We start from the raw sequence: 22,334 nt of genomic DNA, 5'->3' as shown, positions 1-22,334 counted from the left end.
CCCTAAACCTCTGATCATGAATATAATAAGTTAGTGACTAGTGGCATTAGTTATTCAGTGAAATGCTCTAACCTTTCTCCAAAAAACACAAGTGCCGACTGTGCTCTAGTGTTTTTGCCAGTGGAACTATAGTCTATAAGTTTGTTTTGTTTTTCTTCTCAACTTTATTAAAGGTAGACATTGACAATGTAATACAAACTTGCATACAGTCCATGAACACAACACATACAACATATCGGGTATTTGTTTAAACTCAGCCATAATATTCATTCAGTTAATAAAGATAAATAACATCATGGGTAGTAGAAATAATATCAATATTATCAATCATTATTATTATAGAAAAATAAAGTCAAATTAAAAAAATATATCAAAAATAATTATTTTGGTGACAAAGGCTGATAATATATTTGTTGGAAGAGGAAGTGACGCCATAACTGAAGACTGGACAGATTTAGTTTTGATACGAGCGATGTGGTGACACACAAAATGAAAATACAATATTCTAACAATGTCAAAATGAAAAGAGCATTTGATGTTTCATTGTCAAAGACTTAAAGATGTTAAAGATGTCCGCTCCATGAAGGTCTTCTCTTTTTATTTGTTGGACTGCTGTTAGCCATAGAACCCTCCTGACGACCTAAGAGACTCTCGGTCACACGATGCATTTTATTCAAGTTGTTGCATTTCTGAAGAACGTCTGCTCAGTAACTCTGGTTTTGATCCTCGCAGGTTGTTAAATTGTTGTTGCTTGTAAACTGGTGAAATGTTGGGACCCTTTGAGGAGCTGATTCAAAACTCATGACTGTGCTGCATCAAAAGCTTCTTCAATGTTCGCTATGTCTCAATCTGAAAATCATTTTAAAGTAAACAAAAAGGCACTATGAACTTTTAGTAGTGCAAAGCCAAAGAGCAGCAGCAGCAGCAGCAGCTTAGTTAAAGGCCGTAGCTGGACAGCACCTGTGGATGGAGACCGAGCTGTTTTCATGCAGCGTTCAGAAGGAATCAGCAGCAGAGCCGTGCACTGTTGATCTAGTGAAGAACCTGGTGATTGGTTCACATTTAGGAAGTCAGAAGCATATTTTAATTTCTGAATGGCATTTTGACTTCATTCTTTTTATTGTCTCCTGTGTGTTTCAGATTAATAAACTACTGAATGGAACAGCGTGTGTGTTTTAAATGCAATACTTCCCCCACACAAGCTCAACACATGCACCTCAACACTGGAAAAATACATTTATTCACAGAACTCGACGTCTCTTTTGGCAGAGTGTAGACTGACAGTGACTGTAGAGGGGAGGCTGTGGTCTGCGGGTTGGAGGCACAGTTCACATGTGCAGGTTCAACATTCTACCTCAGTCACAGCTCGTCTCATACCGATGACTCCCGGCTGCTTCGAGAGGCAGCGAACAGGAAGTCAGGGTTCATCACATCACGCTCCCAATGATTCAAAACAAACAAACCATCGTGTAGCGCTAGGTTCACTGACATTTTAAAAAGCTGTATTTTCACACATACCTCTCATGAAGATAGTGTTGTATTTTTCCAGGTTTTAGGATTTCTATTGTTACCCCAATACAGAATTTAAATGTTAGAACATTTTGAGAAATGATGTCCCCTGTTATTGGGGATTGGGTTTAGATTTTCTACTGAAGAAATGTTTCGTAAAGGCAATTAAGGTGTAGACAGGAAAAACAAACCTGGGCAAACAAATCCCAAACTATCTGCACAGCTAGATATCGCTCATAGTAAGTGAGAAAATATGGCTTTTGTCATTTGGTTGAAGTGAACCTTTCAGTTGTTAAAATGTCAACCGCCCCGGTGACGTCTCAATGACCAGCGTCGCAAGTTTCACTTCAGTCTGCATGATTACCTCAGAACCACAGCTCACACTCAGGCAACACTACAGTCCCATCATCACATGTTGGGGGGGGGGGGGGGGGGGGGGGGGAGGATAAAGTGGAATTGTAGCTTAAATCAAAGTCCACACTGAAATGTTCGTTGACTTTCACGTCTCCCAGTGAAAAGTGCTGCGTCAGCAGCCACCCGGAGCTTCTGAGATGCTTTCCAGTCCAGCATCCCGTCACTGTGAAAAAATAAATTAAAAACAAAGCTCAGCGAGGACCAGAAGCCTCCATGTTCTCCATCCGTCCGGAAGAGACGGTCCAATCACGGAGGCAGGCTCGACCAATCCTGCAGCGCTTTGATGAAACGGAGATAAAGCTACGACAATCACTGTAAACACCGCCGAGGCATGTGAACAAAAAATATGAATAAACACCTTTGTAATTATGCAGGGTCTAAATGTTCCCTTGTGTGGTCAGTGTGTACTCGCCACAGTGGAGTTAAGATTGATCCTCAACATGTGTTACGATGTACTGCGTCAGGATTCAGAACACGCTTTATTGTTTCATCATTAATACATTCTACACACTGAACAATTTAAACCCCTAACATTGGCAAAGGAGGCTCTTTCAAATCTGCAAAACATTATAAAACAATCATTTGTTGTTATTATTATAAAACTTTCTAATTACACATGCCCCGCATATTTTGTTTCATTTAAAATACAGTAAGTTCACAATAAGTGTGAGATATGTGGCTGTTAAACCCACCCACCACACCCAGCCTTGTTCTGTGTTAATGTGTGTGTGTTAATGTGTGTGTAACTGCAAACATGCTCCACTCTGTGTCCACAAGTCTTATCCATCTTCCCCTTACGAAAGCGTCGGGAGCTTAGAAACAGGGGGGTGGGGATGTTTGGCCTTAATGTCCGCGACGGTGCAGTGAGTCACTCCAGAAAAAGGGTGAGGTGTGGGGAGGAGCGGGTGGTAACGGGTGACACTGATCCCAAGTCTGTTTCACCAGCACTGCAGCAGTTCATCCCCCCCCCCCCCCCACCCCCCCCCAGGCGGAGGCGTGTCGGTCGGTTCAGGACCGCCTCAGGCCTCCTCCGGCTCGGGGAAGTCGAGGATCTTGCGGTGGGCTTGCCTCAGGTACTGCTGCTGCTTGAAGTACACCTTGAACGCCCCCTTGATGGCTACGAAGGCAATACCTCCCTGTAGGGAGAAAATAAACAGTGTTGAAAGAGGGCTTAAAGGCAGACTCAGAGTATATGTGGAAAATCCCTTCACATCTCAGAGCTGACGTGTGGGGGCTGCCATGAACAGCTTCTCTAGCACCGCTTCTCACTGTCGTTCTGTACTTTTTTTTTATTGTTTCCGTCTTTGTTACCATGTAAGCCCTCTTCCTATAAACATATCTAACAGAGAAGGAATACCCACTAGAAAAATGACAATTTATTTCTTCTGTAAACATTACTAGCTATGTAATTAATGTCATCTGAAGAAACAAAACAAGTTAGTTAATGTGTATATTGTCTCAAACACATGAGGAAATCTGTCTCTGATAGTGGGGGATACTTTAAATTAGGACCCATGACAAACATGAACTGGATGAATAGTTCCTTCCATTAAAACAGCAGAGGCAGAATTAGGTGCTTTGACTGGACCCCGATATATTTGATTTGATATTATTTGAAAAGCACTAAAACAGGAACAGACACGAGGATATAGGTCGTTGGGAAGACATTGACCGACTTAGTCATTACAAATTGGAATGATGTAATAAAGCGCGTGTGAGTTATGACAGAAAGTAGAGCGCTGAGGTCTGTGGGGACGAGGTAGGTAGGATGAGGGTTAAAGCTCTAAAACAATCAAATCTATGAGGAAAATTGTATCTTACGTTTGATCTCTCCAAAAGCTAAAGTAGCTAATTAACACGTCATCTCTTTTGATAAATCAGAATGTGTGTCTCTACAGAGCCGCCGTTTATTGGCCGTGACCAGGAAGCTTCTAGAGTCGGCGTCACGGTGAGTCAGCAGAGACTCCATGAAGCCACCTCACCAACCACGCTGGCTTGGTTTGTTTTAATGATCAGTAGTGTTACGATTGTGTCGTACTCCAATATGTGCACTTTAATAGTGGTTAAGTTACTTTTTATTAAAATACTTGCGACTTATTTTTTTAATGATTTTCCGTTTGATATTTACTGTTGTCGGGTAAAAACCATGCAAAATAAATAGATTCTCATCTTTTCTTTTTGAACAAAGCAATACACGTTCCTCTATTAGTGTGAACGGTTTAAACTGGTTTGGATGACTTGCTTTAACCAGAACTTCTTCCTCCTCCTCCCTGTAAAGGTGAAGCTTCCTGTCTGCCACTCAGAGCTCAGCAGAGGACAGAGTGTTCAGTGTGATCACATGACCCGCTCTGTCCTCACCACTAGGTGAGTGAGGAGGTGGGGTTTCTCTTCTCTTTACAGTCAACACTGGTTGAACTGGAGTCATATATCAACTAGATTCACCAAACAGCAGCCGATACGGCTTGATTCAATCAAGTGCACGTGTAAAACTTTGACTATTATTCATGTATTTCCTGAGTTCCTGGCTGTACCCACCAGGATGGTCCTCTGCAGGTTGGAGTTGACGCTGCTGAACATGAGCTTCCCCACGATGGTGGCGATGGTGGGGAAGACCAGGGCGCCGCACAGGATCCGCGTCGCCGACACGTGGTCCGCTAGGGGGCTGGCCTCCGCCGGGATGCGAGGAACTGGGCAGCCAATCCCTGCAGAGACGCACGGGGGAGAGGAGCAGGGAGCCAGATGAAACGTGCACAAAAGTGGGTTTCGTACCCGAGAGCACGGGCGCTCTATGGAGCAGAGGGTCGTCGGGTCAACGAGCCTGAGATCTGGTGCAAGTGTGTATTTGGGGTGTCCTGACCTGGGAAGATGCTGTTGAGGATCTGCAGCTTGTTGCAGTACTTCCTCCACAGACGCAGCACGTAGTCCTCCCAGCGGATCATCTTGCCGAGGATCAGCATGACGGGGATGGTGGGCAGGCCGATGAGCAGGAACAGAGGGTCGGCCCGCTCCATGACGTCCAGGCCCTCCTTGTGGCCCACCACCTGGAGAGCAGAGGGGCCGGTCAGCATGGAAAAACCACAGCAGAGGAGTCAAACTGGTCAACTTTCACTTACAAATGAGAATCAAAGAAGGGAGCAACAGAGGAGCACGTGGGACTGATCAGACCGAACATAAACCCAAAAGCTCTCATTGGTCACACCTGCATGACAGTGACGGCTCCGTAGGTGACGGCGGTCCAGTAGATGGAGCCCACCATGATGCCGGCAGCAGCGAAGGGGCCGGCCTTAGAGATGAGCCGGTCGGCCAGGTCCAGCACGTAGACCACGGGACCTGATGGAGGAAAAGGGCTCAGAGTGAGACTTTTTTTTTTGTGCAATATTCTGACAATATCTGATGAACTGCTTTGATTCACTTTTTTTATATTTAATCCCGCTGCATCAGAGCAGACAGATTTCGGTAAATCCACACATGAACATCCCGTCACTGGCAAACATTCAAACACATTTTGTACTGAACAGTGTGTGAGTATTGCAGCACGGGGTTCACGACGAGACTCCTGCAGGTAAAACAACCACTGGGACCAGAAAAGTCCTGGAGCCGCAACGTTCCAGTAAACGGTAACAAAACCGAGGACACAAGGAAGCTCAGCTAAATAAACTACCATGTCTTCCAGCGCAACAAATGCAAAGAATGACAACAATGCAGTCATGTGAAAGGAAAGAGACTTTGTATTACAAGGTGTGCACCAAACCCGACCGGCTTCAGAGGTATTGACTGACGGGGGAGGAGATTCTCAGCCGGGTGCCACCTAGATTCAAAACAAACAGGCCGACATGTAACATGCAGGAAAGGATTCATCTGAAGGCCAAACGGGCCTTTCAGAGCAGATAGTCTGACATCAGGACCTTGGAATAAAAAAAATAAAACATTCTCTGCTGCATTCTCTGACTCGAGGGAAGCCATGCAATATTTACAGGAAGGCAACCTGATTTCCTCACTCAGACATCCTATTAATAACCAGCCCAGGAGTCAGAGGGAGGAGCACCACACAGCACCGGGCCTCTGTGTGTGCCGCAGTGAGCCAACTGCAGGATAGGAGCCACGGCACAGAGCGGCATTGTCACTACCGTACAGGCCAATCGATGCTGTGCTACAGCTATAGAGACAGTTAGGAATATGTCACGTGAGACTTCTGTAACTGACCGTTTACTAAGCATTTAGCATTCGCACGCTCTCGCCAGGCAAATGTGCAGTTTACGGTCACACCGGGGGCAGATTCACCACTTTAGATTCGTAGTTATTGCTGACTCAGCGAGTCCTCGATTTCACAGCATGATGAGTAAAAGCAGGCTTCTGGTTTCTTCCCGACGGTGGATTCATCAGCGGTCATGTTATCAGCTATAGGTAGCTATGTAGTTCCAGGATTTGGTGAAAGACGCCGGCTCCAGCTTACGGTTCTTATAAACAGAGTAAAAATGTCCATCTGGTTAGTCCTAGTAATATACTATATGCATGATAGGAGGTTTGGGGTCGCTGGAGTGTGAACTTCCTCAAATCTAATGAAGAGCAGGACAGAGGTGCTAAAGTTAGCCTTTGTTCTGATAGCATTCAGGCCCCACGCGGTGGGAATACTACTAGCACACAGAGCTGGTTATGAACAGGTCCAGTGACCTGTAATAATGAAGTGACTGTGGAGTAGGAAGCTAGTTAGCTGGACATGCTAACATTGAAGCTTACGTTTAAATCCGAAGCTCGACAGCTTTCCCAACAAAAAATAAGAACTTGAACTGTGATCGTTACCTACTTATGATTTTGGTTTTCTGGGGCTTTCAAATGTCATCTCAACGGGCTTTCTGACAAACACGCTAGTCTCTTGAGAGGGTTGACATTCATGGTCACATTTCTAGAATAGTGACCTCGTCTCGTCTGGTTGAGAAATAAAGCAGTGCTGAGTCATCAGTCCTTGTGAAAGCAGGACTTGGTTCAAAAACTCTCCCCTCTGGACGTGTCAGCGGCAGATTGATGGATAAATCATCCCGTTTCATTTAGGCTACATGGATGATGTACAGCAAGTATAAAAACAAGATCGACCTTGTAGCACTACGGGCTTCCATCACTTAACGTTAGAGGACGACTGTGCAGAGCAGCAGAGTCATCTCCAGGTCCTCAGAGTAGACGTGGACAGATCTAAAGCAAACACCTGCAGAGGAAATCAAACTGTAGCTGCTACATTCACATTAGCCTCAACGCAGAGTGTATGAAGGGCAGCAGCTTTCTAAAATGAGTCTTTTGGGGTTATGGGTTTTTCACAGTCGGGACATAAGACGGGCTTTATTAAGCTGTTTGTACAGCCAGAAGTGCTCGACACGAGTCGTACACAATTCAGCCTCTGTTACCTGTGCAGCCGAGTACATTCAGTCTCTAAAAGCTTCAGAGCACAGTTCAGTGCAGCGTTTTAAGCTGAAAGTCCTGCTCTTTAGACAGCAGTGCTCCGGGCCACTTGTCCAGGAAAAAACCCGAAGCAAGCGAGAAACATTTGGTGCTTTTAAAGCTACTTAGCACGCAATGGAAATATCTCCCTTTTATTTCTAGAGCAGTTCTAAACACAGAAGCTCTTTCGTCCACCGCCGGCTTTGTGATGCTTTCCAGAGCTCATTTTTCCTGCACCTGTTTTTCGGCGACCGGATTGATCTCGCATTAAAATGGCTTATTTTGATGACAGCGTTGGATTTCTCTTCCGCTTCCTCCCTGCCTAAGCATTACGCCACCGCCCGCCGGAGGGAACTGGGTCGCCCCTTAATGGCTGCTGGCAGGATGGAGAGCTGAGCAATTCCTTTCAGCCCCTGGCAGCAGATTCCATAATTAAGATAATTAAAAAAGAAGGAGGGGGGGGGGGGGTGAAGGAGAGAGGCAAAAAACTGCAATCCCTCAGTAGTGGGCTCTCTCCCCCTCTCTCTCTCTCTCCCTCTAAAAAAAAAAAAAAGGAGAAGCAAGGACACGCCGTCCTCGGAGTTCTATTGCCGGCCAAATTGGCATGATATGCTGGCTTTGGCTGCAGCAGGTGCTGGTGGGAACAGGGCCAGAACAGCATATAGCTACCCTACTCTTTGTGGGCCGCAGGGCTGATATCGTCTGATTCTCCTGCGCCACGAGCCGGTTAAAAAAAATAATCAAACCCCGGGTTAATAGAGAAGGTGATCTGTGGCTCCGGATCAAGCCTGCATCTGATCCAGTGGCGGGCCGGGATCCCTCCCTCAGAGGCCCAACATGAGTAATGCCCTATAAGCCGCTAGAAATGAGCTGGCCTCAGCAGCAACCCTGAGAAAATAACCACCGTGGCAGCTTCCAAACAGTGATCCCCGTCTCCACCTGTCCGCATCGTCGCCTCCACCGCCCAAATAGAAAGCCGTCATCCCCGTGTTGTCGTCAAGCTGTGGAACGGCCATCATCCTGAGGGCTGATTAAAGCCGCTGCAAACACCCGTTTGTGCCGCTAAAATTCTATTTAAAAAAGGAAAAATATATACCTGAGCTTTAAAGTTTGAAACAAACCACAACACACATGGAGCAATTGGCTGTCTGTACAACAAGCTCGTCATAAATACCAGGTAGCATCGTCTATATCACTATAATAAAGAATGGGACAGGAACACTGCAGCAATGATGCAGCAAAACAGACAACGCCGCGCTCCTCCTGCTCACTTTGAAGTGTCCTGCAGCTAGAGGCTGGAACTCCTCCGACGGCACAGATCCCAGCTCAGAGAGAGATTTACTGTTCTGCGTTCATTAGTAATATTACCATTATTCATCAAGCATGAAGCAGCACATGTTGAAGCCCTTTAAAAAGGCCCATCTGCCTGTGTAACGACTGGATGCAGAATACACTGGATAGCTGGAAGACATACGACAAACATTTACAGCAGAGTAATGGGAGAATTACCTGAGAACTAAACCAGTCACGAGGTAAAACCCATCGATTTGGTAATCTAAGTAACAAACTCAATACGTTGCATACGCGGTTTGACATCATGTAAATCGGCATGCAACCTTTGCATGTGGTTCCTGGTCAGGTCTGAGGCACATCCTGTTCCGTACAATCTAGAACCGTCACCATCACAGACCTGAGTGTTAATGACGGGACGTTTAGAGTCACGGGGAAACACCGGAGGACTGCCATGATTTCACAGACTCATCGGCAGAGCGGCTCCGCTCCTCTCCTCCTCCGCACTGTCAGCCCTTTGATGAGCTGCTCCGTCAGCTCCTCCCGCCGTGACCCAATTTCAGTTCCCCCCCCACCTCACCCAAGACACATCCAGCATCTCTGCACGGCTCCGTCTGACACTTGCTACGGGGATTAGGGGGAAAAGACACCTTTCCCTGGGGATGAAGACCCTCCCAGGCAAACGCAACAGGCTCTGCGCTCTGGAACCAACCACTGCTCAACTTCCTGTCCCGATACATTCAGCTGCTGGGGGACTAAATAACCTGTTTAGGGTTCAGAACATAGCGACAGGAAGTAACTTGACGTCAATGGTTCTGGCTTACGCACATAATAAAAATTGAAATAAATCAAGTTGGCTACAGTAAACTGTAGAGTAATTAACCTGGCGCAGGTTGCAAATAGTTGCCATGATGTTGACTGGTAAGACGGGTTTGTCGACGACCGAAGCGTTCAAACTATGCTGCCCTGCTGGGTGAAATCAACGAGCCTGGAGTGTTTGGTCAGAGTGAATCACAAAGCATGTTGGTGCTAATGAGAGCATTGGATTAAAGGGAAAGAATATCCAGAGTCTATTTGTCTTTCTTCAGTTATTTTGTTCCTCACGCATATAAACAAATATTTTATTTCCTATCCACACAGAACAACCAATCAGTAATTAGAGCTTTACCGAATACTTTACATTTAAATTCTGAATCAACATTGGAATGCTGTGCAGATTTATTTTTTTGCAAGTCTATTAATTGGGTTTAACCCCGCTATTTCTGCAAAGTTGCAGATAAATCAAGCCACACTGATATTAGTGTAACATTATTTATAGCATTAGATGTGGCTGTGTAGTAGTGATGCGCAACAGTACACCTTCTCTCTTTCTCAAACACACGCACTAAGTCCTCACCTACAGGTACGTTGACAAAAGAGAAGAGTTATATTCATTGAAAACAGTTCATTTAATTTAAAAAGAAGGCTAACTTATTTAATCCGATGAATCACTTTATTCAAATTGAGGATTTTGTTTGAGGATATTCCATGTATTTAGGGTGATGACAACGTTCATTGGAAAACCTCCATGAAGCTTTGAACGTAAACAAAACAAAAACAGAGATTTGGTACAGCCCTAGTAGTCATTGGGCCTCATTTATCTTCCTGTTTGTTCTTCATGAAACAAAAAGTCTGTACGTCACATTCACTCCAGGTTCTTAAACCGCAGAATGTGTCTAATGATGAATCCCATTGTCTGTGTTAATTGAAGGTGTGTGCCAGTTAAACGCCCTGCCAATCCCCATAGAAGAGCATCAGACAGCAGGGCCGTGTGCAAATTGAGGAGAAAAGTTGTGATAATTAAATCAAGAACGCCCAAACGCAAGTCTAAAGGGGGGGGGGGGGTAGAAAGAACCAGTATGAATTTAGTGGAATAGGTTTGTTCAAATCAAGGAATTAGAAATGTGTGGAACGAAGGCTTTGTGCTGACATCCGTGTACCTTCCATTAGCTGTGGTAGCGTAGCATTCTACTGCGTCTTCTGACTGGACGGTATGAACATAACTGCTACACATACGTGGTTTCTCTCCGTTTGACCGAGGCTCAAACTGAAGAGGAACCAAGGAAAGTTACACGTTGATGAAAAGCCAACACAGGCCTCTGGTTGCTCGTGTAACGTCCTCAGTAAATGAGCCGTGACGGTGGCTAAAGACTGCTGTATCATTCTCTGAGGGCGCCATCAGTCAGCAAATCAGCAACAGGAAAGAGGAAGCTACCCTTTCAAAATAAACCACTGGCCCATCCATCACAATGCTATATTGCTGTTGACCAAACCACATGACAGAAGGAACACAAACTTAGGAGTGACGAGCTTGAGGTTCCACATTTTACCTCCTGGACCACAACTCCTCACTGTTGTTAAAAAAAAAAAAAGAGCTGGCTCAGAATAAGGACATAATGATGAGGCATGCTGGGAGAAAACACTGATGCAATGTGTCTAAAGGATGACTTCAGAAGCTACCGCGTGAAACAGACTCAACTCGTGTCTTTTAAAGACGGAGCATGTGAGCGAGACTAACACTAGACAACACAAACATGTTTGTGAACAACAAGATGAGTTCTCCTGGACCGAAATAGAATTTGCATAACATTTAGCTCGAGTTTGAATATTAACCTAGAAAATAACTCATGAAACTCAAATAGAAGATAAATGTGTTCAGTCCTCTAGAAGGTTCTTTGATTTCAGCACTGCAGCCTGTTAGGATTAATAAAACCACACAAACATCAGGAGGAGGTTCGTTGGATCCTGACTGTGAGAGATTTGTTCAAATTCGGCCTAAAGAGCAGACTTCCTTTTACCGTGTTGCTTGGCAACCAGTCAAGCATGGCTTCCCTTGAGTCAGAGAGTCGATATACGTGTGTTTACCCTTTCTGCTTTACATTCATGAATTTATAAGTAAAAGTTGTTATTTATCTGCGACACAAACACCGGGCACCCAAAGGCTTTTTCCACCAGTGTTTCGCAAACTTCTTTTCCGGGGAGCCACTTTTTAAACATGACAATCCATCACACGCTGACAATAAGTGAGCATTTGTGTGTGAATTAACATTTCAAAATAAGTTTTCTGCCATTTCCAAATCTCCTTATATTCTGGTATATGTAAACCAGCCGTTTCAAAGAGATAAACGTGTTAAATACTTAAATATGAGGAGAAAAAAGAAATGCATTTAAGCAGAGTCAACAGGCCATCTCAATCTTTAATTTCGAATGTACGCTAGCTTCTCAGATTAGATTCTTTATTACGAGTAGGCTACAATTATTAGAACAGAAGGAACATTCAGGCTCAATGAACTGCAGATATAAAACACAATGGAAGAAATTCTGCGAATCTATTTGGCGACCCAAATAACATCTCCTGCAACCCATCCGTGGGTCCCAGTCTTTGGCCCACATACACTACCCATAACAGTTTAGCAATGTCTCTTTCAGACATGCATCGCATCCACGAACAGATGGAGACGCCAAGTGTGTGAAGGGTGGGACCATTCTTTCAGAGCGGGCCTGTTGGAAAGCTCTACTGGATGGTATGGGTTTTTTCCTGCATGTAAGGGTTGATGCAGCACTAATTAGCAGTCCTACTGGGACCTGTGAACCCATTAACACACCCTTAAACACAGAGGAATAGGCCTGGCAGACATATTCCCAAACTAGCCAGCAAACAGCCATGTGCCAACAATCGGCTCTCAGAGAGAGAGACACAGAAACCCATCGGGGTTATCTACCTCGGAGCAGGAAGCGATTTAAAGAAGCCGAGCCGAACGTTCTGATTATGGAAGCAAAGTGACTGACGGCACAGCCTCGGTCACTATTAATATACATGAACCCGTTTACCAGCCGAGCATGGCCTCCTGCAGACTAGCATTGTCTTGGGGCCAGCTACCGTCTCAAATTGCAACTTCTCTCTCCTTGAGGTTGAACTGGCAGTGGCTGATGGGTAACCCAGTGACAACTGTGGACCATTAAATTTAAATGTGTCCAGGTTTTGGCATTTGGCTGCAAAAAAAAAAAAACGTCAGCAAAAGGATAAAAACGACGCTATTCTTTTTGCTGAGCCTAGAATATTTCTGACAACAAACAGCATGACGGGAAACTGAAAAGCGAGGCGGTTCTGGCCAAATAAACATGGACGTGTATGGCGTGTGTTCACTGAATGAGTCATGGCTGGTGCTCTGACTCGTCAGGATAATTGAGGCAGCCACTTCTCTAAACTGCTGCTGGTCCATCAGCCAGGAGCTGCGCTGTGTAACAAATGAGCGCCCTTCTGTTCCTCGTCAGGCTCAAAGGAAATATTTACCCAGATCACCACAGAACCGTCGCTGGTTTCGGAGTAAATAAACACGCACTCAAGCGAGACAAACTGAATCGCTCTCAGAGCTTTTGGGTACAGTTGCAGGCGGCAGCTATTAAGAGCGCCCTCAAAGAGGCGCTACGTGGAAATAAGCGCTCTAGTGCCGCTTCGATGTTGACAACTGGTCTTTTCTTGGCCCCCAAAAAAAAGAAACCACAAAACTCAGCTAGTGCCACATTATTCTCAAGCTCATCTGCCTCGTCCGGCCGGGTTTTATCCCACGAGATGCAACCCACCTAGTTTTGGAAAGACGATGAGGTATTCTGCATTGCATTGTGGGCAGGCCACGCGTGCCGTGCTGTTGCCCCGTTGCTTCTCGTCCACCCAGCGCTGCAGGCAGGACTGGTGAACCCATTTGGTGGAGCCGCGGCAGCGACACGGGCGCACCCACTCCGCCATGCGGTCATCCTCGTCTGTGGCAAAGCACACCCAGCAGCTCCTGAAAACACACACGGGCGGGATGAAGACAATGAAACACATGCACCCTGATAACAGTTTGTAAATTATTCCGACACTCCAAAAGAAACCTGAGCTCCACAGAAGCAACCAAATTTCTATTTTGGGAGGGTGGAGTGGGTGCTAACTATTAACACTTCTAATATTGCAATGAATGAAATCAAACGTCCCGTCATTGGTCATTTTAAATGCATGTGCTCAGCTAGCACAGGAGGTCTGATCCCACTATGGACTTTTAATCAGCTGCACTGGCCTGTCAGCTATATGTTGTTGTTGGGAAGTAGGTTATGTTTTGTTTCTTTTCACATTGAGGCAGGTATGAACATGTGTTTGTGTGTGGTAGACTGGAGGAGAGTGTGAGAGAGAAAGCAAGACTAATATAATCGTAATGTCCCCTTTGAGTAAAAAGCACTTCACTTCAAACAGGACTCAAAGGTTTGAATTAGATCAGGATTATTTGGAGTTCTTACTGAGACAAGTGTTGGCCATTTAGGGAACGATAGAGATCAACTGCGATCAATACATAAACCCTACAGGCAAACTAGCCGTTATGCTGACTGCTTGTCAAGCTCATCAGACAGCACAGCAGGAACAGTTCAATTCCCACTAAAACAAACAAAGGCAAAGCATGTCCAGGGGATTATCTTTTAGATCACAATAACATACCGTTTATTATCAAAATCAATACCTTTTTGAACCACCATATTCAAAAGAAGGCCAACATTCACCGTACTTGCGCAGTTACTCTGGCTTTTCACTGAATATGGCCGCTTGCTTTGTCCCCCAGTCTTCCCAGTGCGAGTGCACACAGTATTCTGATCAACCACAGCTAGGATGAGCAGTGAAAGCACATCGGACAAACTAAGGACAGTCTCTCTCGTGTGTGACATCCAAACAAATGCCTTGTTCGGGACTCAAGCCCCCCCCCCCAAAGCATCCAAACATATCCTCCTTCCTCTCTTCCCACACACAGTGAAGGTCCTTCTGAGTGACCGGTTGGTCCACTTAGATGAGGCAGGAAGAGTCCACCTCCTCAAACTGTTGCCTCCTTCCTCACAGGAAAGGAGTCATTAGTATGTTCGGCCCGTCTGCTGCACCGACTCCCAATTAACTGGACTCCTGAGAACAATACACCCACTAGCTCCATGTCAGCCCCACATCTGTGGAGGTAACCTGATGTCCAAGTTCCCCTTCCTTACCACAGCACTTCTCCGACTGTGACACTATATTGCTTCTCCATAATTAATCAGGTGCATGTGACTGGCTGGAAGCTTCACTGCCCCTGTGTGTCGCTGCATGAGGCTCAGTTCAACAATCGAAACCAGTGACAATTATTTTAGCTGCTACATACTTGAAAAATATTCATAGGTTAGACCTGAATAACTGATTCAAGAAAAATCAGCAACACCAGGCCATGACTACTGGAGCCAGGCTGCTAAACTATGACGAAGGGGCTCCACTGGATCTAATACAAAAGTAGGAACAGTGTGATAATTGTGGAAATGGAGAAAAAGAACCAACTCGACTCCAAAATGTCAAGATTTTCTTTTAAGTCGCATTCATGTTCAATGATGCCTGGGACTAGCTTGTTGCTAGGCGATGCCCTCAGGTTCAGGGGCTGACCTATTTACAGCCCGACCATACGCGAGTGACATTTAGGTTCTCATTTTCAGAATTACACTGAACCTTGAACAGCTGGCATTTCACTGGATGGATGAAACAATCATTAGTCTGTGCACACACACCTCCCATAAACCCTGGCATTAATAGAGATGCATGTTCCTTTTTTTTTTCTCTGTGTGATTATGTATATTTTAATTATCGTTCACACAAGGACATTTCTGTCACCGACTCTACTGCAATAACTCTGCTCCAAGTCCATCCATTCCACTGAATACTGCCAGGCCGGTTTGAAACTGGGCCCGGTGCCGGTTGAGGAGTACCAGACGGACCAGTATCTCTTCTCTGACAGGGTTTAGACAACCAGCTGCCTGTGTGTGATAAGATTTATCCAAAGTTTACTGTTCCATTTCCTGTCGGTCACAGGTATGCCTGGAATGGAGGAAACCCGTCGCCTTTTCACTCACTAGGAGGTATTATGTGTCTTACCACATCAGAAATAACTTACTGTGGGATTAACTAAAATAAATATTCCCAGAATGCAGAAGGTCCCATTAACCTTAAATGCATTTTTAAGAATGTTAAAGGTCTGGTAGGTTTACCGACGAGCCTGCGATCGTAAATATTCTGCCAGCTTTTTTTCTCATTGTCTCAGCGAGTAGGTGCATAAAACACTTGTTTCACTCACACTGAAATCTGTCGGTAGAGTTAGAAGACAGACGTGCTAATAAAGACAAACATGGCCCCAAACTTCCTCTTAGGAAGAAACTAACCAAAATGCTTTTTGGAGAGAGAGAGAGAGAGAGGGGGGGGGGGGGGGGGGGGTTGGTGGACTTTCTAGTCACTTCAAAGCAACTTTTTCTTGGCCACCTCTAGCAGCACTGTTATTCAGTTGTTAGCTCAGTGAATCCCCCACAGTACACCATGTATATTTTTAAACTCCTGCCCCCACAGTTGAATAATGGATGCTAAATCTGTGGGCCCTCCGTCATCGTACTGAGGTCTAGGTGTGCTCCGTTACCGGGACCACAGGGGAGTAGAGGGGGCTCCTCTGAGAGAGACTGTGGACGGCCAACTTGGATAATTTGCTCGGGTTGCTGCCTGCCTGCAGTGGATGATTTTCCAACACTCCCCTGGTGCTGAATAAAACATGACGACGCAGGAGAGGAGCCTTGGGGTCGAGGCGCTCAGGTGACACGGCCGGCTGAAGGACCAGGACGAGTCTGACGGAAACATTAACTCTCCATTCACACTTCCGTCTACCGCCCATCGCCTCTCTGCTTCTGACAGGTATGCGAGCCCGACACTACATGTAATGCAAACTCACGCTTTCTTTTGCACTGCAGAGCGGGATACGGATAAAATGACAAATATGCATTGTGTGGCTGTTTCCTACACGGGGGTGGACATCCCAAAATAAATAACAGCACAGAAATTGAAACTGAGGCAGCTATAAAACATGACGATGCAAAGTGGAGTGCAGCAGCGGACAGATGTCTCCACAGGAGCACGACAGAGTAGAACAAAACCGAGCGCTCCCTTGGATTCGCTGGCTCCTGTTCCTGTAACCCGGCCCTGCAGCGTGACAGGACCTAATACAACAGCAACGAAACGCTATCCTCTGTGAGAAACCTTAATCTCCGGCTCGCTGTTGCCTCAGCCCCGTTGAACAGAACAGTCGGGCAGATAAGCCCGAGCTGCACATGCACAAAATGGTGCTCCTACATATTATGCAATGTGTTCACGAAACACACTCGCAACATATTTACACGACAAGAACGAAGCTCAAACCTACGGACACGTAATGTTGACCGATGCGTCCGCACACCTGACACCCTGTTACTGCTTAACGAGGTCTGGAAGGAGTCCATAGAAATGTCCTTTAAGAACATGCGATGTGATGGTGGCGAGCAGCCTAAACTCTGCTGAGGCAAGGTGACCTGCCGTCTCCACCACTTATTTACATGTTAAACAGGCAAACTGGAGTGGAGCTTTGCAGCTTCCACAATAGAGCTTTAATTCACTTAATCCTAACCGACTGCTTTGAAACTTCAAGGGCAGGCAAACAGCGGTGTGTATTATCCTTTTTTTTATTGCCACCTCAGCTGAGGACGTCCTTTTGACAACCTAAGAAAGCGCAGAGCTGTATCATGGAGTCACAGAAACACACTCTGATGGCGGGCTGTGGAGGAATACAGGATGACAGCGCTATTGACACTGTGTGCAAAGACAAGTGTACACGGCATGGCCACTTTCTCATCCTCTCACAAGTCGGGGCCCCGGTCAAAAGCCGCCCCACAAAGGCTCCTTTCAGTCAGCGGCGGTCACGTGACTGTGGGAAAACTGGAGGTTCCTCAGCACAAAAGGCGGGGCACAGGAGCTCTGGATTCTGTCCCACAAAGATATTAAAAAAAGAAAGTTATGGTCTAGGGGGGCCTTCTCCATGCCCGACTGATTCTACTCAATCACCAACTACTCTTGTCCGTGTCAGCTCAACAACAACCCATGCTGTTTGGGGGGATTGGAAAAAGGGCCGACAATTCTAGTTACATCAACGATAAGCAAGCAGGCTAAGAAACCGTGTCTGTTCCGTCAGTTTCAGGTGCGATTGAGTCGTACAGTGCCGGTCTGTCTGCTCCACTTCAGCACTCTGGATAGCGCCGCACTGTACACGCAGAAACGCACTATACACGACAATCACGCGGCCATTATTCTGACATAACAGCAAAGCAATAGTCATGTGCGTCTCTGCCAATAGTTTTGTTGTTTTTAATACTTTTCTATAGAAAGCTTGAACAGAAGGTGATCAATGAGCACTACATTGGACAATTTACAAGACTCGAACAATGAGATAAACGGTGTAGTCGGGGAATACCCCTAAAAATATACACCTGTCAAGAGTCTAAGATTAGTACCTTCAATGCAATAGTTTTATAGTGTTGGGTATTTTCCACGAGGTGTATAAAATAACCGGGTGTCCTTACAATGTTGTGCAACAGACTACAAAAAGCTCCAGCTTCTAATCTTACCACATTCGAATCAACACCTTGTAGACAGTGTCAACAAATATATTTGTCTTGCAGTAATGGCTTGTTTATTGTATTATCATACATAATTGTTTGTGACATTTACAAAACTAACTGAACAGAAACTGAACAGTATGCATTATCCAGGGAGGTGTGTTCATGTTGTTCATCAGCTATTGACAAGTGAGTTAAGTTTGTTTCGTGAGTCGACAGACACAGGAACCTCCGAACTCTGTTGCTGCTTCAGGCGACTCCATAACAAAGTCGTGTATTTCTACAACCTACAGTGCTGTGACCTCTGTATCATATTAACTTGTGAAGTCCAGGAAAAGGCGTTTGTTTACACTTTGATCGGCCCATGAGTGGCTGGCTTCCAAAGTTAAGGACTATATCCAGTAGAGGAATCCAATCCATGAATCCAAAACGTCTTCTTTATGGGCGTCTCTGGAGTCACATGTCTCGCACATATAATGTTCACATGTAATGTGTGTCTTAAATATTCTAGGAATGTTAATTGTGCCATCTGTAAATACTAACAGTATAAAAAGTTACAACGCACTGAAAGAAGGTTCGCTGATACAACCCAGAGTTTGAGGCCAATAATGTGAACAGGGTGGCCTTCAGTGAATAGCTTGCAGTTTAAATCACCCGAGCCTGCTAGCTAAACCACCGAGCTAAAGACATGTCATTTGGTGTGACCTTTCACTGAAGCTAAGGCCATGCACCACAGGTTATTTCTGCAAGCTGTAGGTTACTGAGCCATGAAAGGTCTGCTGCTGATCGGGTATTATTTTCGATTTAAAATAAGTCATTAATTGTTTTAAGTTTTGTATTTAACAAAGAAAATGAGTCTTTCTCAGGATTGAAGAGTCTGTAGACACCGACAAATCCTCCACCCCACCAAAATTGAATAAATACATGGCGTTCATGTACACACACAAAAGGGGGTCAGCGATTTGGACAACAAAAGCAGACGAGAAAAGAGTAAAACAAGGAGGTTGTGTGCGAGCCAATAAAAAGGTCAGGCCGAATTGAAATGTGTCCCCCACATCTATTTGTGAAACACTGCATTGCAGGGGCAGCTGGCTGCTTGTGGCAGGCCCAGATAAGAGCGTGTGTGCAGCCTTATGTTTGCCAGTGATAGAGGCTGGGTACACAACCGTCGAGAAGCAGGAGGACATGACATACATCTTCCTGCTATCAGCTCCTCAAACACTGCCAGGGTTACTGCGTCTGCCGCACACCAGCAGCACACGAATGAAGAACATTTCACACACAGCTCACGTGCCCTTCCCTTCGTTCTGCTACTGTACCATGTGCTCGGGAAATGGTTTCAAAATCCAAAGTTCAATATTGACAGAAAGTGCAGCCTCAAAGCTATCGAACGGCAGCAACTACTCTGAGGGAACTGGTACACCGGTGTGCTTAGTGGACCTAATGTTGCAGCATCTGCTCACCACCACCGACACAGAAGACGGAAAATTCTGCTCACATGTGATGACGCTTGGAGGAGAGCCATCGTGGCTTTGTCCGACTCTAAAAAGTGAACCCAAACATATCCATGAACCATCGTTTTATTACTACACACTGAATAAAAGGTTGGTATGCATTAGCCCGGTCAGTTGTGAAAAATGTTTGAGGTTCATCTATGTCCGAGCTGAAATCATCACATCTCACTCTGCAGAGTGCAAATGCCTTATGTGTAGTTTTTTTAACCATCAGGGGTGAATTTTACATAAATAATTGAACAAATCGAAACCAGAATTTTGTGATCAAAATGGTCTTAATAACTGAAACGCCCTGTTTTACAAACATCACTGAATTTTTACTAGCATTCGTCCACATCACCACAGCTCAGGATCAAATCATCCTGAGCTCAGATAGAGGAGGATAACAGGTTCCAATTTAGTGTTTTGAATTTTGTCGTTGTGGTAGCAACCCTTTCGTTTTCATGTGAAGCCAGGCTGAGCTCTTTAATCATATGTCCACTGATCTCCAGCTTGACCTTGGCAGGAAACAACTTCCTGTTCCCACTGTATCTCTGACATTGCTTATTTGGAGTTTCAAATTGGCAGACCACACAATAGGTATTGCTGTTGACATGTATGATCCCATCAAGCTTACCAAAACGCTAACTGCTCACTCAATTAGCCATGGTCGGTGTGACCCAAGAACTGAACTGCTCACTTCTTACTGGGATAAGCTCTGAATTCAGACCAGTGTAATTTAACCTAATGCAGTCTTTAAACTGGGTTAACAGTTCCCGACCTGTCCCGATGGGACAATTAAACTGTTCAACCTGGAGCTCTGCATTCTGCCAAGCAAGGCTTCAGTCTATCCAGGATGTTGTCAGACATCAGAAGACATCTTTGAACTCCTTATGTCAGCTGGAAAATTTGCCACTGCAACACTTTCCAAGGGCTTTAAAAGGAATTCACTAACGTGTGTGTGCTCGTGTACAGGCGTTGGACAGCCATGACAGATTGTGTTTGACAGCATGACGAAGAGCTCAACGTGTTCAATTAAGTGTCAAGAACACACACAAAGAGTTGTTCATTAAACATAATTTCTCCCCAATGTTAGCTTTGCTCTATTGCAGTCTGATGCTTGTATAATTTCATAAAATCTATTCCCATGACGCTTCATGTTTTGTGGGGTTGAAGTTTCAAACATTGATTTTGCCCACAGTGCAGTTTTCATTGTTACTTTGCATTTTTCCCCAGTTTAGTGCAGATACATTCCAAACCTGTGTGACGACACAAACTTTGTTCATACGCACAATCAGACATCTTATCAAATAACTGAAGTTACTTAAGTTTGGTTATTGTATGCACCGGTGTGTGTTCACACAGTACGTTTCGAAGGGCATTAAAGTAAACTTTCATTCAGAGTCTTGTGCAATAGAAGATAAGCAGATGGTTTACACATTCAGTTTCATAATGACTATTAACTATGAACGTGACATTTTCAGAAATCCTACTGGACACAGATTTCTGCTAGCCTCGAGGTCAATAGGTAACCAAATGTTTGAGAAAAGTAGAAACTCTGACCTTTAGTTCATTTACGTGCAACAAGGTTATGGTTAAACATAATATATATTGAGTTAAGGTTCTGGCTGTGGTGTATATATATATATAATGCTAAGGAGAATATGGTCATAGTGATATGCAGGTAACGTTATGAACGTCACTTAATGCAGGTAACGTTATGAATCATATGACAGAAGTAGCAGAGGACGTCACGTATCAATAACTATGCTAGGCTAGTAGTGATTTTACGTAAAGCTACGTAGCTGCCGTTAGCAAGTTAGCCATAAACTTGAACTCACCTGTCCAAATTCTGCTGCATGGCCACTGCAGCCTCTTCCGCCATTATCGTAGAAAAGCAAAGAAAAGCTGTCTTTGTTGGCGGAGCAGACGGTCTGTGTTACAAATAAAACATTAAAAAAAGACGCTGCAGGTGTGGTAGGCGTTCAATCACTTGCTAGCTAGCTGAGGAACTAAAGCTAACTAGCTACACAGGCCTCTGTGTTGATACGGCGAGTAAGCTGCAAATGAGCCAAAACTGCAACGCATTTAACTATTCCTTCTAGAGAACATCTATCTGCGACCGGTACACTATTACAGGTAAAAACAGCTCCCCTTTACATGGGTAGCGGTCTCGTTTTGAACCAGTATTGTCGCATTGGCGTGTCCGCTTGACTCCATTAGCTGCCCGTCTATGAAGGTAACGTCAAATAGGACTGCTGTGCGTGTCTGCGTCATCAAAACAAGGACGGCGCCGTTCCACTCGCATGGGAAATGTAGTTTCATAATGCTTCCCTACCCCTTATGGCCAAACATATCCAATTAATGTTCTGAATTCACTCTTGGCAGATGTGCCAAAGAGTGCCACGGCTACTTGAAGATTACAACCATCATGAAGATGCACATATGGCTACAGAGCACTTCTATTAGCGGTAAGATGGGTGAATAAGGCTACAATATAAATAGACAAAGTATTTGCTCCACACCATCGCTGCCTGTCTTTAACTGAATATAGAAGTTTTTTTTTATTATGTGAACATAAGCTTTCCTGCGAAATGAATGTAGGCTCACTGTCTAGCATACAAACCATGCGTGTGTGTGTGTGTGTGTGTGAGAGAGAGAGAGAGAGAGAGAGAGAGAGAGAGAGGGGGGGAGAGAGAGAGAGAGAGAGAGAGA

At 45.0% G+C, this 22,334-nt stretch overlaps 1 protein-coding gene across 1 annotated transcript; it reads right to left on the bottom strand.

The window, feature by feature from the left end:
- Window positions 1-222: 222 nt before the first annotated feature.
- marchf5 (membrane-associated ring finger (C3HC4) 5) lies at window positions 223-21,850 on the bottom strand. The gene is made up of 6 exons (XM_079169470.1): window positions 21,461-21,850; window positions 13,267-13,469; window positions 5,123-5,253; window positions 4,781-4,964; window positions 4,459-4,625; window positions 223-3,059 (listed from the first exon to the last, which is right to left on the bottom strand). Exons 1-6 carry the CDS (start codon window positions 21,502-21,504, stop codon window positions 2,943-2,945), a joined length of 846 nt encoding a protein of 281 aa, XP_079025596.1. The 5' UTR covers window positions 21,505-21,850; the 3' UTR covers window positions 223-2,942.
- Between the last annotated feature and the right edge of the window lie 484 nt (window positions 21,851-22,334).

Source organism: Pholis gunnellus (genome assembly GCF_910591455.1).
Source record: "Pholis gunnellus genome assembly, chromosome: 11".
Lineage (NCBI taxonomy): Eukaryota > Metazoa > Chordata > Actinopteri > Perciformes > Pholidae > Pholis > Pholis gunnellus.
The sequence above is the reverse complement of the archived record's forward strand: the minus strand, read 5'-3'. Positions and strand labels throughout refer to the sequence as shown.